General features: G+C 42.3%; 2 protein-coding genes and 1 non-coding gene across 15 annotated transcripts in view; 1 reads left to right on the forward strand and 2 right to left on the reverse strand.

Moving 5' to 3' along the window:
* Nucleotides 1-487: 487 nt before the first annotated feature.
* LOC117589124 (elongation of very long chain fatty acids protein 6) lies at nucleotides 488-11276 on the reverse strand. Its single transcript, XM_034280806.1, has 4 exons — nucleotides 11139-11276; nucleotides 9632-9901; nucleotides 2400-2537; nucleotides 488-2245 (listed from the first exon to the last, which is right to left on the reverse strand). Exons 2-4 carry the CDS (start codon nucleotides 9811-9813, stop codon nucleotides 1627-1629), a joined length of 939 nt encoding a protein of 312 aa, XP_034136697.1. The 5' UTR covers nucleotides 9814-9901; nucleotides 11139-11276; the 3' UTR covers nucleotides 488-1626.
* On the forward strand, nucleotides 4388-4601 carry LOC117589457. Its single transcript, XR_004574212.1, has one exon. It is a non-coding gene; the product is annotated as a U12 minor spliceosomal RNA (small nuclear RNA).
* A 1319-nt stretch (nucleotides 11277-12595) lies between the features above and the next one.
* The window catches only part of LOC117589110 (serine/threonine-protein kinase mig-15), a 34457-nt gene continuing 30216 nt past the window's right edge, over nucleotides 12596-16836 (reverse strand). For 9 of the 13 annotated variants that reach the window (XM_034280774.1, XM_034280779.1, XM_034280778.1 and 6 more), the window contains 7 exons: nucleotides 15220-15864; nucleotides 15002-15157; nucleotides 14775-14942; nucleotides 14559-14708; nucleotides 14363-14497; nucleotides 14225-14299; nucleotides 12596-14163 (listed from right to left, as the gene is read on the reverse strand). In XM_034280774.1, the coding sequence (XP_034136665.1) occupies nucleotides 13990-14163; nucleotides 14225-14299; nucleotides 14363-14497; nucleotides 14559-14708; nucleotides 14775-14942; nucleotides 15002-15157; nucleotides 15220-15864 (1503 nt within the window). In that variant the 3' untranslated portion in view covers nucleotides 12596-13989. The remainder of the gene's footprint in view (nucleotides 14164-14224; nucleotides 14300-14362; nucleotides 14498-14558; nucleotides 14709-14774; nucleotides 14943-15001; nucleotides 15158-15219; nucleotides 15865-16836) is intronic. The other 4 variants (XM_034280780.1, XM_034280786.1, XM_034280775.1 and 1 more) reach the window with 3 other exon arrangements.

Raw genomic sequence — 16836 nt, forward strand, 5'->3', positions numbered from 1 at the left:
AACACAATCCCTTTTTGTTTGGTTTTCCATCCTTTTCCTTTTGTTACGTTTTATTTATCCGTTTGTTTTTGTTTTTTAGCATTTTCAAACATTATTAGCTTTTGTTTTTGTTTTTCGCTTTTGTTTAGTATGGTATAACCGACAAAAATTGCAAATTTGTTCGTTTCAATTTCTACCACTACGGCGGGAGGATCGATCCATATAGGATACCCATCCCACTCATTCACTCGATCATCTTTCGCTTTCAGTTTCAGTTTCAGTTTCAGTTACAGTTTCCTCGTTTACACTAAATTAACTTTTCAAGTAGGACTTTGCTTTTCATTTCCTTGCTTTATCTCTCTTTCTCTCTCTCTCTCTCTCTGTCTCTCTCCCTCTAGCTTCCACATTCTGTTTTTGCTTACACATAGAAATATATAATTTAAGCTTTTGTTACGTTCAAGGACTTTCTTTTTGTGTGCGTAGAAACTGTAAGTTTTGGTTTTGTGGCTTTTCCGGAATGAAAAACTACTCAAAAATGCATGGTCAAAGGTTAACTAAATAAATGCCTTCCCCTAACATAACTCTAAATATAATATATAGTTTTGAATGCCTTAATATTTGCGGATGCCTTAAATGGTGGATGCACTTTTCAAAAACACTTTTTATTACTTTAAAATAACGCTCTGGATCGTGGAACAATATGCCTACTTATAGTGTTTTCTGTGTTCTGTTTTCTGTTTTCTCTGTTTTTCTGTGTTCAGTTTCCGTTTCTTTGCTTCGTTAATATTCCGTTTAGATAGTTTATAAATATATATTGTTAATGTATATAGACTTAGAGTACAAATTTCTCAAACCCGATCCCCCCACAACGCTTTCGCTGCTATTCTGACTGAATGCAAAGACATCTAAGGATGTCCCTCAGATATGGGGGGGAGTAGCGTGAGAGCTTGAGAATTTCTAACTAACTTAGGAGGCAACACAGATCCCACCTGAGAAGACAACGCAAATATCGCAATGGAATCGAAAATCTACATCAACATCGGGAGGCTGTCAATAAATCTGCAAAATTAAATAACTCATAAACATATATATAAACTGTTATATATAGATACGACTCTTTCTTCTTCCTTTTTGTTTCGGGCTCAACAGCACACAGAATCTGTTGGCAGAGGAGTGTGGAAAATCCTTGAGACTGTGAAGTGACCTACTTTTTGTTTTTGGTGTGGCTATCTCTACATAACTCTAGATCCCCGCAAGTGCACGGGGATACATTCATTTCCATCTTCCTTATACACTTAGAAGGATGCCTCATTCCAACATTCCTCACAGAGTCTATATAGCAGCTAAATGTACGACGCTTCATGCTCCACAGTCTCTCCTGCCACTCCCATGCCATACAGTTCTCTCGGGATTGACTGTTTCCTATATACATATTCAGATATTCCGTCTGTCTGTCTGTCCACCTGCTTCAACTTTTTGCTTACAATTTCTAGAATTTCTGTGGGTGGTGTGCTGCTGGCTAGCCCTGGGGTTAAAATTAAAAAACAACGTGTACACCGCTACATAAATAAATGTGTCCTTAGCCATTAACAGATCCTCCTGGCGCTGCTCTCCATCTCCATCTTCTTCCGCTGCTGCTGCTGCTGCTTACTGCGCCTTGGCCTTGCGCAGATAGGCGGCCTGATCTTCCGACTGAGTGGCGCCCGAGGAGGAGATGTGGTCCACCGGCTGCTTGACCGCATTTTGGCCGGCGAGAGTGGCAGCCATGCGACGGCTCTTGTTGCCGCCCGGCGACAGGTACACCTTGTAGAAGAATCGCGCGAATAGGACAAAGTAGCTAAAGTACATGGCGATGGAGAGGTTGATGTTGCGCTGCGAGATGTTGCACGACTGGGTGCCGTGTGTCTTCAGGAAGCCATTGGCCCACACATTGATCGCACAGCCGATTATCATCTGCGTCAGCTGCAGCGACGTGATGATCATGGCGATGAAGCGAGGCGGGTTGAAGCGGGCCGCCTTCAGGGCATAGTAGCTGTACATCACCGAGTGCACGCAGTAGTTCATCACGATGAACCAGCGCGCCGAACTGGTGTACTCCGTGTAGCTGAACCACGAGTAGATCAGCACGGTGATGTGGTGGTACCAGTGCAGGAAGATCAGCGGCTGCTTGCGCAGCACTATGAATATCGTGTCGCCCAGCTCCGGCAGCTTGCTCAGCACAAACAGCCAGGTCCAGAAGCCGCACACGCGATCTTGTTCGATGTAGCTGCGCAGGGTGGGAATATCGGTCAGTGATCGCTAAATCCAACGGGTCACAATCCACCAATCAAGTTTCAAGAGCTGAGCACCGGTTCATTGTATGCAAAGGCAGCCTTGAATCTGATTGGGGATTGGGAATATGAATGGAAAATTCTACTAACCTGGGCACGCAGACTGAGTGGAAGAGTCCGTAGTGACGGAGCACATGGATCAGCTCCGGCGCCGTGCGGGCAGCACCCATAATGCTGAACATTGCCAGCATCGTGTTCCATATTATGAGCGGACCTCGCAGTTGAAATCTGCAGGGAAAAGAGGGGACAATAAAACGTTAATGATAGATTCTAGAATTCTAGAAGTTACTCCAAGGGTAGAGTTGATTTCTCACGCAAAACGAGTATTTACCTACAGCCAATAATAACCAAGAAATCGCACATAAAATACAACAACAACTGAAACTGGCTAAAAAGTCAACAACAGTTTTGTTGACAATTTTTCAATTATTTTTGTTGGCAGCAGCGGGCCCAACCGGGATCATTCGGGCCCAAAACAAGCGTGACTTCAAAGATCAAGTGCATTATGTACTATTTGTGCAATGCAATGACAACAGCCCCAACCCCTAACACTAGGTCACTCGGAAAACTAAACTCCGAGAGAGACGTTTGCTCAAGTAATTGATAGCCGAAATGATTGTTGGAATAGGGGGAAGAGGCTGCCAGACAGAAAATCATTCTATAAATCTGAGTATTGAGTGGAGCAGTTGTCAGGCCACTTCATGATGGACTTATCACGATCGTTCGATGCATTTTTAGACACTGTTTTGTCACGAGATCGTGCCGCAGATTGTATACCCTTCAGGAAGGACGGCAACGGCCACAGAGATTGCTAATGACTTTTTTATGACTTCCAGCTTCCGGCATTAATCATTAATTTCTTAAATTGTTGGGAAAATGTTGTGCAAGGTCAAAGAAATCGAATAGAAGCACCCCAAGCGATAACCTTCCCCGCGAAACAATTGCAGAAATAATCAGACTGCCACGTTCCGCGAAAGTAATCAGAATCTACCATAGAAAAGTCTATTAAAAGCCCTCCAAAGACAGGTTTCGACAGGTTTTAATGATCCACACTTAAAGAGGTTCTTTGAATTGCTCTTCAGGGGATTTGGTGGCTGTGGGAACAGGAAACGGTGTTAATCACAGACACCGCCTGAGCGCGTATCAGTCAACGACTTTCTTGCTGAATCACAGGCCCATTGAAATACCCTTACGAGTAATCGGGGAACAGTAATTGAATAATGCGCAATCCATGAGAATGAGAATTAGAACATTAACGGCAGACTAATCAGCAAAACCTTATCGATCCCCGTCAGAACCTCTCGAAGCGCGACAATTAGTCATAAAAAATCTGCACACAAACACCTGGCCAAAAATAACAAAAAATAAGCGGAAAAAAACGCATGCCATCAGAGAGAGAGAGAGAGAGAGAAATGTGTGATTGGTGCGTGATTGGGTGAACACATATGGATTAAGCCAACACCTGGATAGGGGAAATAGTTCTACAGAATGCAGGGTGAAATTATAGTAATTGTTTGTTCTCACATTTAAATAGTTGCAGATGAGTCAACAGTGAGTTTATCAGAAAGCAGAAATAGCAATCGATAGCGGGAAATGACGAGCCAGAGTCATAAATATTTTGTGTGGCTGTGTAGCGCAGTGTAGACGCAGGCGAGCGGCATACAAAAAGCTCACTCAAAATGCCAGCCAACGGATTTGCATAGATAAGTCCCACTGTAATAGACAATTAAGCTGCGTTTGTCTCTTGCTCGTACATACAAATATTTCATTCTGGCAGCGGAAATGTTCAACTAAAGAATTGAATTCCTTGTGCTCTGAATTCTAGTTTAAGATTTTAAGAAATCATTTCCATTAATCACAATTAAGCTCAATTCCCAGCAGAGAGAAAAACAAGCACACACTCGACAGAATTACAGGTTTTCTTTGGCTTTCTATTCCCCGATTCTAGTGGCTTCCACTAATGGCATATCCTACCCCAAAAAGGGCTTAAAAAAGCTTAATTTTCGCTGCTATAGCAATTCCCAACTGGTTCTGCCTGCACATGCATCAGCTGGCTGCTGTGGTGCTTGGACAAATTCGTGCCTGAAATTAATGAGTAAGGAAAACCAATCCGCCTTGCTAATCGCTCGGCAGTAATTGGCTTCTAGGCAAAGGGGCGGCCCTCAAAAGTCGTTCCCTTGAAGCCTAAATTTTTGCACGGGCACAGGTCGCCCCCCCAGCTCTGCCGGCACGGACACCATTTGGCGGCAGGAACCGGCGCCTACTTTTGTGTCGGGGAACGCTGCTGGATGGGGACCACCGCCGGTTGGGTGCTTGCGATCTGCCCGATAAATGATTCATTTCATATTTGCTGTGAGTAATCATGATTGGCGGTGTTTCTTTTTCCCTGTGCTTGTGTGTGTGTGTGTGTGGATTGGAACTTTCTTTTCTTACAGCTAAAATTGCATAAGCAACAGAGAGAAAGAGAGGAGAGAAAATTTTGCAGTCTCAGACAAACAGAGAGAGAGAGTGAAAACCGGTATTTGGCAAAACATATAAACAAAAGAAGGCATGAAAAAGGGGAGTCTAATGAGAGAGAGAGAGAGAGAGCAAGCATTATGCAAGCCAAAGCAGTCTGAGGTTATTGTCTGTGGGTTGCCAGGAGGGGGCCGATTGATTATCGCAGGGGGTTTCAGTTGAGCCAGGGTTGTCGTGGGTATTTGGTTTGGTTTAGTTTTTGTGGCATGCATTGGTATTACAGACTGATTTTTGCATACAATACATGTATCTGTGTATATATTTACCTTCTATACATAGCTAGACATTGTCTCACTTTTAGTTTTCTTTTGTGTGTTTGTTTTTGCCAACCTTTTCGTTTGTGGCTTGCAAAATTTCAACTGGAACTGCGATTATGTTGTGCCGTTAATTAAGTTTTTTTGTTGTTTTAAATGTATACTCATTATAATTATTATTCATTATGCTTTGGGGTTCGCAGACTACCAGATTGCTGTATGGTGTTTGCACCGGCATTGACCAAGTTTTTGTTTTTCTCTCTTTAAACTGTTATCCAAGTTGTGAAAGGCTTACGAAGGAGAGATAGATAAGTGGGTTCAAGGGCCACAGCGCAAAACGCAGAGAAGAAGAGTTCTGCAGAATGACAGACTAATGGCTGAAAAATCACAGTCTAAAAGACAAAATACAGCAAGATGAATTCAATGTGCTGTTAATGGGTTTTAATCTCTGTCTATCAGGTGATAAGCCCAAAATGAATGATCAAATCTCTCATTTAAACTCACTTTGAAGTTCGTTTCGACTCGTACCCAATGAACCATTGATTTTGAACGATCTATGACTCTGTTTTTCATGGAAGTTCGCCTGGCAAGGGGTTTCAGGGAGTACAAATACGAGTGTTTGTTGACAGCAAGGTTACACCCACATGTACCAGTTGCAACACAACAAATGACAGAATTTCGATCAACAGAAATACCAATTTAAGTAGCCACAAAAACCTGTTGGGCTTTAATGGGAACGAAAACAGGTGGAAAGTAAAAGTGTAAATGTGGCATGAGTCCAGAGAGAGAGAGAGACAGAGACTGAGAGATGCTGGAGAGCAAAAGGGCAGTCGGAGAGCTCTCTATTCGCTCTTGGCTTTCGTGGCGGAAGATCCAAAAAGCCAAACAGAGGAAAGCCTATAAAGAAATTCAGTTTTTTTTTTGTTGACATACTTTAACCAGATTTGCTCGTCACTCCCCTTCCACGCTGCCACTCCTTCCATGTGTTTGCTTTAACGGTTGTTGTTAATTTCTCGTTTAATATACATATACATATGCATGTGGCTGTATGTATGTGTGCATGTGTGCATGCACATTCCAATAAAGTAGTCTCCAACCGAAATTAAAAGTAACAACAAAGTAAATTCAAATAAAGTTTCACTTTCAGGCGATGATTTCTTTCCCTTTTAGTTTGTCTGTCTTTAATTGTCTACTAAATGTTGCCGTGTAATTGCTAATTGCAAGCGTAATTGCATTTGTTAAACTCGACACGACAGACAACCCCACAACCCCGACACACACACACTAGACACAGCAGACAGCAGACAGCAGACACCCCAGACACTACATACTCAGGAACCCTTTTTCCCCCTACTAAAAAACCCTGAAACCCATAGTCAAGTCAAGTCAAGTCATAGCCTGCCCTGAGCTGCGCTGCGCTGCAATTAGCTATTCGTAAATTGTTGTACAATTGTTGCAAATCAATTGATTCCAAACTTCCGCATACTCGCAGTTCCACAATCATTTTCCACCACTGGATCTGCTGGAACTCATCTTAAAGGACATTATTCAATCGAAAGACATGCGAGGGTAAACATTGCACTGGGTACAGCTGCGATTATTTCATTTGCTGATAAATATAGACAGCGAAGTTTCACAGGAAGAGAGTCCAAGGCTATGGAATGACTCAATCCATCAAAATATAATATGATTATGCAATCCGCACACTCAAGTGCACATATAGAAATATATAGGAAAGATTGTACATTGTATGCACGCCCGTTGATTTGGTTGCCCTAAAGTGTAGACACACACTTAAAGTCGAAGGTTCGCACAGGTCAACAGAGTTTACCGAGTTATGTATATCCCCACCAACAAGTGACAAATGTCACACGCTCAACTGCAAATTATTTGCAAACTATTTACCATATAATACTTACTATATGCCATTTTGCATTTCAAATATCTACAAAATAGAATGTCCGGTCCTATACTGTACTGTCCCCTGTCCAGCAGTTGTGCCAATTGTAATACTTTCCAGCCCCAACATGGGGACACACACCCATTTCTTGCATGTCTCGTAAGCGCTTCCCTCCCTTGAGTATGAGAAGAAGAAGTTTCTGTTCTTTGTAGTTTGTACCTCAAACGGTGGTATGTCTGTACATATGTGGTTCCGAGTACGTAGGTAACAAGGTACGATACAGTATCGTATGGGTATGTACCACAATTCTAATCAGTTTATGGACTTGGTTGGTGTTGGTGTTGCATTGGGGCTGCAGTCCAGTTCAGTCCAGTCCAGTGGGAATGGTAACCCAATTCAATGTGTAGTTTGCTCTTTGAATATGCATGGAGTGGATGCAGCCAAATGCAGCCACAGTGAGAGCTCCCATAAGGGGAAAGCTACTCATTTTCCAGGCTCTTTCTGCTTGTGGAATGACCACTGTAAGCGTTGTACATACAATCAATCCCTCGCACATTTTTTCTTCTGAATCATGGCACAAATGATATCATAAGCAATTACGGCTCGCCCGAACAGCACTAAAACTGTGTGAGGGGAAAAATATATGCTTCGGGGAGCGCAGCGCAGCGCACTGCCTGGCCGGGCCGGGCCGCACTGTGGCGTGTTCGGGGACGGTGCTGGGGTCGGGCCGGACCGGGCCGGTGGGACCCTGTGCCTGGGTGATAAGGCGGGAGCGGGCACCAAAACAATGTGCTCTGTTCCCCCATACACACGCCGAGGTCGATAGATGGATGGCCTTTCCCGCGCTGAAGCCTCGTCGAGCATGGAGACAGTCGTCCACTGATAAGGCAAACAGTTCGCTCTCCATAGGTGTATGTCTGTATGTGTGTGCATAGAGATATAGTAGTTGCGATTTGATATCTACCCCGAATCAGTGGACAAACACGAAATCACAGACCTCAGAGCTCTAAACCCAAAATTAAGAGAGCGACGAAGCGCACGTGGTTGAGGGGTTACAGCAAAGTTGCCCCCAAAAGAGATGACGATGGTTGGTCGAAAACACTCTGTCGAGTGCCTCCCCCCCACAGACCCCTGCTTCCCAGATTGTTGCATTCACTTCACACCTTTCTGTACTTTGTGCGTAAATATTTGAACGGCATCTCCACCAAGTATTTAAGTGTAGAGCCGACATATCCACCCAATCCATCTAATGTCCGAGCCAGGGGCCAAGCCTCTGTCAAACTCAAGAGGCGTGTGCACTTGGAATGTCTATCTGACTTTAACAACAAAGTACTTTCGGGTTGGCCAGTGATGAGTTCAGGCTTAAGGTTAATCCATTAGGACTCAAAAATATGTTTTAAATTTTAAATTAAAACGTCATAAAAGCATCCCAAAACAGTTGACACTCGCTGCAAATTATGATCTAACCAAATAAAAAAAGACACACTGGAGTAAGCTCCCCATAGATGGCATGTCACGAACGTAACTTAATTTGGTCACAAAACTTGATGACGACAATTAGAAATAGGGAGAGAGATACAGCAGCAAAACAAAAGGCACAGAACCAGAACCAAAACGAAACGAAACAATCGGCGAACACGAACGCCCAATTGAATCAATCGCAGCAGACAATCACGGTCATAATCACGATGAGGGTTTGTTAAAGTTCCTCAAAATTGCAAAATGCAATGTGAAATCAAACACAATCCTGTGTTTGCTTCGATTCGGGTTTATCTTTCTCTTTGCATGTGCGCCACTTGGTAAATCTTTTTCCCGTGATTTGTTTCGCAAGTGGAAATGTGATGCGACATTCGAATGTCGGGGAATGGCGAGCTTGAAGTGGACTCTCGAGTGGCGGCATGCCTTGACAACATAATATTAAGATATTGATTAGCTGTAATCTTATATAATTACATGGTGGAACTCAACAGCTGCCCGCGACTACAACACTCGCACATTTGTGCTTTCAAATCATATGACAAATAAAATGAAAGCAAATCAGAAGGAAAATTATTTGGTCCTACGACCAAGGGATACTCATTAGTTGATTAAAAGGGAAGGAGAGGTGATGCAGCTGTACTCTTGGATGATAGATTGCAAAAGATAGATTGCCCTATGGCAAATATCCCTAATAGAGGGCTATTAGATACCTGCCATATTCGTTTGTTCCACATTTAAATAAATACAAACACTCGTAAGATGGAGAGTTCAATATACCCAGCTTCGCTGAGCATACCCTGCTTAAATAGTTGTGGCTCTCAGAAAATTGAATGAAGTCAGAAGGGTGAGTGAGCGAGACAGACCTATTGCTATTGCCGGTAAATGTACTGTAGAGGGAGACAGCTGTGATTCAGAGAACAACTACCGTTGCCAGTCAAAGTCAAATATGGGGCGTTGGAGATTTGTGCTTGCAATTAGTGGAGAGACGAACAATCCTACAAAGGAGAGGAGCTGGAGAGAGAGGGAGAGGGAGAGGGAGAGGCAGGGTGACAGCTCCAAGTCAAGGTTCAAGCAATGCAAAAGTTCTTGAGGCGTGTCAAAAACGCAGACTATGCATCAAAACTGGGATGGGAACACATGTTTCCGATGTTTTTGAAGTATATGAGACTCACCTTGGACGATTTTGCATAAAGTGCTGACCACCGAATATCACAAGCATGTAGATGCCGCAGTAGTAAAACACCCATGTCCAGTTTTCCAGCATCCATTTCCGTGTCCGCTGGTGTATGAAGTCGTTCTCGAAATCGAAGATATACGAGTAGTTGGGCGTCACGCTAATATCCATGTTGATCATTTTGGTGGGTGTGGTGGGTGGTCTGGTGCGTTGCTGGTCGAGATTATGTTGGGATCGGGTTCTGGTTCTGGCTCTGGTTCAGGTGTAGCTGTGTGGAAAGTAGATTTTAGATTCTCGATTAGACTGGAATGAAATGGATATTGTATATTGTATATTGTTTCACTGGAGCCAGTATGAGCCGGAATGGGGAATTTTTACAGCCCCGACCCAACCCGTTTTTGCCAGCTTTAACTTCAATTCACTTTAATCTCCCGCTCACACGAACACGCGAAAACACAAACCCCTCTGGCTTAAAGCGCGCGCACTGTCGCGCATAAATTTCTTTCAGACCTCATATTGCCTTGGCGACCTTCCTTTCCCCTTTGGTCCACCTGCCACCTCCTGCCCCTGGATTCCATTGATTTTGCAAAAATAAAACCGTTCTTCCATTAGCATCAGCACTCTCTCCATCTCGCTCTGCCGCCTGCAGTCGCCCGCACAAGTGCATCCCATTCATGAATGGCGCACGCTTTATGGTCATCTTCCTTTTCACACCTTCATCTCCCGTCTTCTGAACGTACATAGATACACAAGCAACTATCACGAGAGGGGCAGTGGATTGAGTGAGGGTGGTGGGTGCTGGTGGGAGAGCGACCGTCTGGCGACTATCCTCTCGTGCATGTGCCGGTGGTGGCAGCGGGCCAGCATAAGAAGGGGGGGGCGAAATATTTGAATTCCTAATTGCATGCCAGACACGCGACTTCACACACATACTCTATCTCACTCTCGCACACAAACGTAGTTAGTCATTTCATGTTGTTGTAAGCTTCGCTTTTAACGGCACCACGAAGCTTTACCATATCCGGTTTTTTCGCAGCGCTTTCATAAATTTCTAGTGAAACTTTTCGTGGCCCTAGCGGTTTTTGGGACTGTTTTATTTTATGCTTTGAAAAAACATCACATCATTATCTATGCCGGAGAGCTCTCTCGCCCTCTCTCTCTCTCACACACTCATCTATCTTGCAAAAAACGCGTGTTCTGCTTTATATTCATCTTCTGCTCTTGTTTGCACTCTCTCTCTCGCCTCTTTCTCTCGAAACTTGATGCTACGAAGACGATGTAATCGATTGAAACACACAAACTTGGATTATGTCGGATAAAAATACATGTTAAATCAGCAAACGGCAGCCAGGCCAATTGTCTGCTCTCTTTCGCTCTCTTCTTCCCCTGCCACAGCATCGTGCAAGAGGCAAAACCACCACAAAAAACATCAACGAGTGCACCGGGCGCCACGAGTTTTGGATTGGATTCATAACTAAGAGTATCACTTTTCGACCGATATTTACTTTTTAACTGATATTCGCAACACCAATACGCCCTGCGAAAGCCAAAATTTGTTATTGGGCGTTCAACGCACGCGCTACACTTTTATATATACACTTTCTTTGGTGGGTCGGCCGGCAACAAAAAAAGGAGTGTGCAGTGTTGACAATCGTTAAAAAAGCTGGGCAAGTTCAGATTCAAAATAAGGTTGGGCGCTAGGTTCCCATTGTGAATATTTGTATATTATTGTGAATTGGCCATTTCGGTAGGGGAATTTCGCTGTGTCTAAAAGGTAAGGGAAATTCTCTCCTGCCAGGCGATCTCCCGGACTCATTTTTGCGCTTCAAATATGAGCACAGCTATATACCACCAACTATAATAAATCCTGGAAATATTCTGCTTAATATTAACAGCTAGTTAGGACTCTCAGCAGTGAAACTATAGTTCTATCCGATTGGTGAATCAATTATCTACACTCTAGCTTATTGTGACTGGATACAACTCATTTTTACATTGCAAGTATGAGTTGCATTTTCAAAATACCGCGAGCAAACTTAGATCGATGCTAAAATACAGAAAACAATACATACCAGTAGATGTTAACATATTCATAGGCAAATGAGACAAGAAACTGAAAAACTGATTGGCATTTTGAACGTCTCTGATTGGTGCCAAAGAAGCGGAAGCAAAGATTAAGTTTGGAGGCACTTGCAGACTGGTTCCAGTTCCAAAAAAACGTACTTTTGAATTTAAATGAGATGGAAATATATAGGCTACTCTGATTTTATACGATAGGAGTTAGGCGAAGCAAGCGTGTTGATTTATAATTGAAACCACGTTTGATATAGTTTTTTCATTTTAATTTTGAGATTATATATATATAATAATTAGATTTACATTCATTTCTGTATCATTTTACTTGTTTTATTTTAGAAATAAAGTAAGCATTTATTACTAGTTCTTTTATTCATTTGCTTTTCTGTTGATTTGTTTAGATTTGCATTTTAGTGCAGCTTTGTTTATTGCATTTCGTTTTGATGAACATTACTAGATACGGGGTAATGGGGTGCATGGGCATACAATACAATCATTTTCATAACACAAAAACAAACAATATTTTAAATATAATATTTCATAATGAGACGTTCCGATTCCCTTGCCGTGTGTTGAAGGAATCGCTGCAGGGCGGGAGGCAGGGATGTTGGACTCCGGTCTAAGTAGAAAATAATCCATCGATTGTGTGGGAAATTAGAGACATAGAGTTACATACATACAAATATTGCAACGTGACCACTTTTGATATTGAAGCTTGTTAAAAACACAAAGGAAATGCACACACAGTACAAAAAGCGGCAGATTTGGGTGTTAATTGGTTTTGTTTTTTTTTTTTATCATTGTTAACATGCTACGATTTATAGAATTTTGGTTTAATTTATGCTTCTCGATACGATTCGCTTCCTCCTTTCTTCTTTCTTCTTTCTTTTTTGTTTTTCTCATTTTCATTGCTCTGTATAAAAGTTCAGTAAAAAATGCTGCTTAACTAGTTTTCTCGTTTGTAATTCCCTCCAATTGGTTTTTGTTATAAGGTAGCGCTCTCCTTATAAACGTCATGGTGCATCCATCCATCCATTTGTAATTTCTCTCAATTATCCATCAATTGTTGTAAGCATTTTGTTTTGTTTGTGTTTTTGTGTGTTGCTTTCGGCTTTATTTTACATTAAATCAGTTATAATTGTTCCGGCTTCTGCTTATAACAAACATTCTCTCTGCTTGCTCTCTCGCTCTAATATTATTTAATTCTTTTTTACTTTGTTTTTTATCACTTAGTTTTTACAATGGCGTTTTATTTTGCTTTGCTTTGCTTTGTTTTGTTTCGTTTTGTTTTGTTCTCCATAAAAATGAGCATACAGACACAATAAATTTCCCTCTGCTTTCCACACCAACATATCGTAATCGTCGCCATCAATCGGAAACGCACAAATAAATTCTATTTGATAATACCAAGAACAAAAACTAATTGCATATATTTATTCATTAATATATATACTCTATATATATATATATGTATACCGATATATACGTGGGTTTTCCATTGCAAAAATTCGATATACTTATGTGTATTTTCGGTTGCTGCGTTGCCTGTTTTTGTTTTGTTTTTTTCAACTTAAGTTTAACTTGAAAGCGAAATCATACTCGAAACGACATTTGAAATGGATTTGAATCGTGTGTGTGTTTGTTGTGTGTGTGGACCCATCTGATTAGTGGATGGGGGGCAGGGGCAGCACACCATCTGCGGCTAAGTAGCGTCAATATACATACATCATCGAAAGGACATAGATCGTTGACTTCTGGTTCCGCCGAAAAATAAACCTCTGCGAGTGAGCTTGACACTTTTGTTTCTAAATATTAAATAGATTATTTTAATATATATAGAATAGGCTCGCTTCGCACTTCTCCTCCGAGTGGATCGAGTTTTCTTAGCACATTTACTAATTGAAACGTTGTCGTGGTGAATTTTCATAAGCACAAGTTCATGATTGTTTGTGGTGTGATTTGTGGTGAATGTTAGAATTGTGTCTCATCTGTATAGGATATCCGTCGTCATCATCGTCATCGTCATCTCATCTCACTTACATTTTTACTTCACTAATTATCGTGTGTGTGTGTGTGTGTGGGGGTTTTTGTGTGGGTGTGTATGTTCTCTTTAGATATTTTGTTGCTTTGTTGTAAAATAAGAAGAAAATGTTTTGCTGCATTTTTTGCTGGTTGAGCATATCGATCGCCTCCTGGGGGGATTGGCTTGGCTTGGGTTGGGCTGGGCTGGGCTGGGGTCGATCGATGGCTGCCAAGATCATCCGAGCAGAGCTGTGTGCTTTACCAATTGGCCATGCCTGGCTTGTTGAGCGTCATAAAGTAGATTTGACACGATGAAGCACCTTTGGCACTGCTGAAGAATACTTTGTCATTGCGCTCGCAAAGGAATTTCAAGCGCTGCGCCTTCTTGTGCATAAACACACCATCCAAATGGCCGCTCTCAACGGAACGTATCTGCAAAAAAGGAATCATTATAAACCATATCTAGACTGGATGCCATTCAGTGCACACTCACCTCTATTGCTTTGTTGCCCCAGCCCATGATTTGTCCAGTGCCAATGTATGCCACTGAGGTGGGCATCTCTCCCCACTGAAAAGGGAAAACAAAGATTAAGCCACTCTCTCTGGGACTCGCTGTTCGTGTAGTACTTGCCTGGAGGACAATGTTCTTGGATACACGACCCACAGTATTCACGTAGACACCTTCATTGTCGTAGCACAGCAGCAGTTGCATCCCATTGGAGTTCGGAAGCGCCACAATACAATGCGGAATGATTGCACCCTGAGTCTGAAAGTAAGTGGTTAATTCACGGGTGAAGAGTGTCGTCTCCCAGTGGGTCTGGGCTTACATGTTTGGGAAGATATATGTCGTATACTTCAGCTGAATCCAAATCAACCGCATGGAAACCCTCGGCCGAGCCATAAATCACCTTCAGTCTCGACTGATCTTCAATTGTGAGATCGACCAAAAGCGGGCGATGTTCCAATTCACCAAAATTCTACCAAGAAAACAACATACAATTAACATTAAACAAATCGAGTAGAGATCCATGTAGAGAACATACCTTAAATGCCATAAATTTGTGATATGGTTTGGGAGCCCATGCATATATTTCAATAGAGTCTTTTAATGCAATCACTAGGAACTTAATCCTCTCGTATTTGACAATCTTAAAATGTACAGCACCTTGTAGATCACCCACATTAATCCAACCATTGCGACGCTCCACTTGCTACAAAGTACAAAAATGAGTACACAAATTCAAGGGCTTGCACTCTCGTTGAAACTCACATCGGAGAGTCCATCGGTGCGCAAGATTTTCGACTTGAGCCAGGACAAGTAGTAGACACGCACGCGATTCTTCTTGCCGGATATGGTAACCAATATGTTTTGACCCTCTAGCACTTCCATTTGCTGGAAGCGGCGTCTTGAGATGAGTTGATAGACCTGTAAATAAAAGCAAAGTTAGTTTATATTTACTAAGAGTTTTACAATGATGTGTGACTTACCTTCCCCTGGCCGGAACGATCGAGCAGCATTAGGCCATTCTCTGTGCCAATCAGCAGATTGACGCCCCATAGCGCCGCACAGAGTATCTCCGAATTGAAGCGCTTCTTATACTTACGAATCTCGGGCGTATCGTTGGCCGCCTCGTGGGAGGTGGGCGTCACATTGACATTCACGTGCGACTCACGACGCGACGGGCCGGAGCCGCCGGCCCCGAAACCGAAGGTAAGGAAACTGCGTTGTTTCTGTTGCAGCGCGTACGCGTGGGGTGGCAAGAGGGCGCTCAACGATGCATTCGCATTCGATGAAGACGTCGAAGAGCAGGGCGTCAGGTGGTGGATGTTCGCAGAGGAGGAAGAAGCAGATTTGTGCAATAAATTAGTAATACTGCTGGTGGAACGCGTCTTACTGATCGAATTCTTTGGCGAGTTCTGTCGCGAATTCGACGAGGACGAGGCAAGCGATATCGTCGACTGTGGTGAATTATTGGTGCTGCTGCTAATAATCACACCACCGACGACGCTACCACCACCAAGGCCGTGGCCACTGATTGCGGCTCCGTTGGCGCTGGCGCTGCCGCTGCCGCTGCTAGCGATAAACGATTTCGATGGCGTGGAATGCACGGATGAACTGATGGCCGCTTGATACTGCGTGATATTGATATCGATATACGATATACGATTTTCGATTCACGATTAACGATTATTTTGATTTGTTTATATTGGATTGGTTTTTGTATTTTTTTTGTATTTGTTTTATTGGTAATTATATAGAGAAAAAGAAAAATAGAAAAAGTGCAAAGAAAAAATTACAAATTAGTTTGGAGATGTAAAAACAAAGGATAAAGTTTATTAAATAAATTACAACATGCTTTGGGTAGGGTAGGTGTTGTGTGTGTGTGTAGAGTGCATTACAATAGGTGTGGGTGTGGGTTAAGGGATGCTTAAACTAACTAATAATTGAAAAACTATAGCCAACAAAAGGGAATAGGGAATCTCATTCTGGTTAAAAGTTTGTGAAAATGTTAAATTAAATATAATACAACAATTGATGTAGAATTTATATGTGTTTAGTCTTTCCCCAGAGGCCAATGGTACATAAAATATTGCACCTATTTATGTTGTAGTGTGTGTATTTTTATGTGTGTGTGTGTGTGTGTGTGTGTGTGTGTGTACAAAAAATAAAAATCTTCTGGAGTATATATTTGCTCCTGTAGATTTTTGGGTATGTGTGACGAAATGTTAGTGACAGTGAGGCTCGCACAGTGGGCCACATACAGCACTGCACTGGTGAAAAATAAAACGTGAAATTGATATCGAAAAATGATGGCATTGTATGTACAGAGAAGAGATAGAGAGAGAGAGCGGGAGAGAGGAGTAACTGTAACTTTAACTGAAACGCATTCCTAGAGTGCAGATAATTGTATGGGTGGTGGGGATTTCCCTTTTGCCATTTGAAAGAACTTAAAAGGTACACAAACAGAGGGGAATGTGGCACATTGTGAAAATGGTTTGTCGATAAGCTATACACAAAAGTATTTTCTTGATTTTTGTTTGGTGGCAAATATGTTTGGCAGTAAAGAGAGTAAAATTATACAAAAGAAGAGTATTTTGTTTTGG

This window comes from Drosophila guanche, unplaced genomic scaffold, assembly GCF_900245975.1.
Source record: "Drosophila guanche unplaced genomic scaffold, DGUA_6, whole genome shotgun sequence".
NCBI lineage: Eukaryota > Metazoa > Arthropoda > Insecta > Diptera > Drosophilidae > Drosophila > Drosophila guanche.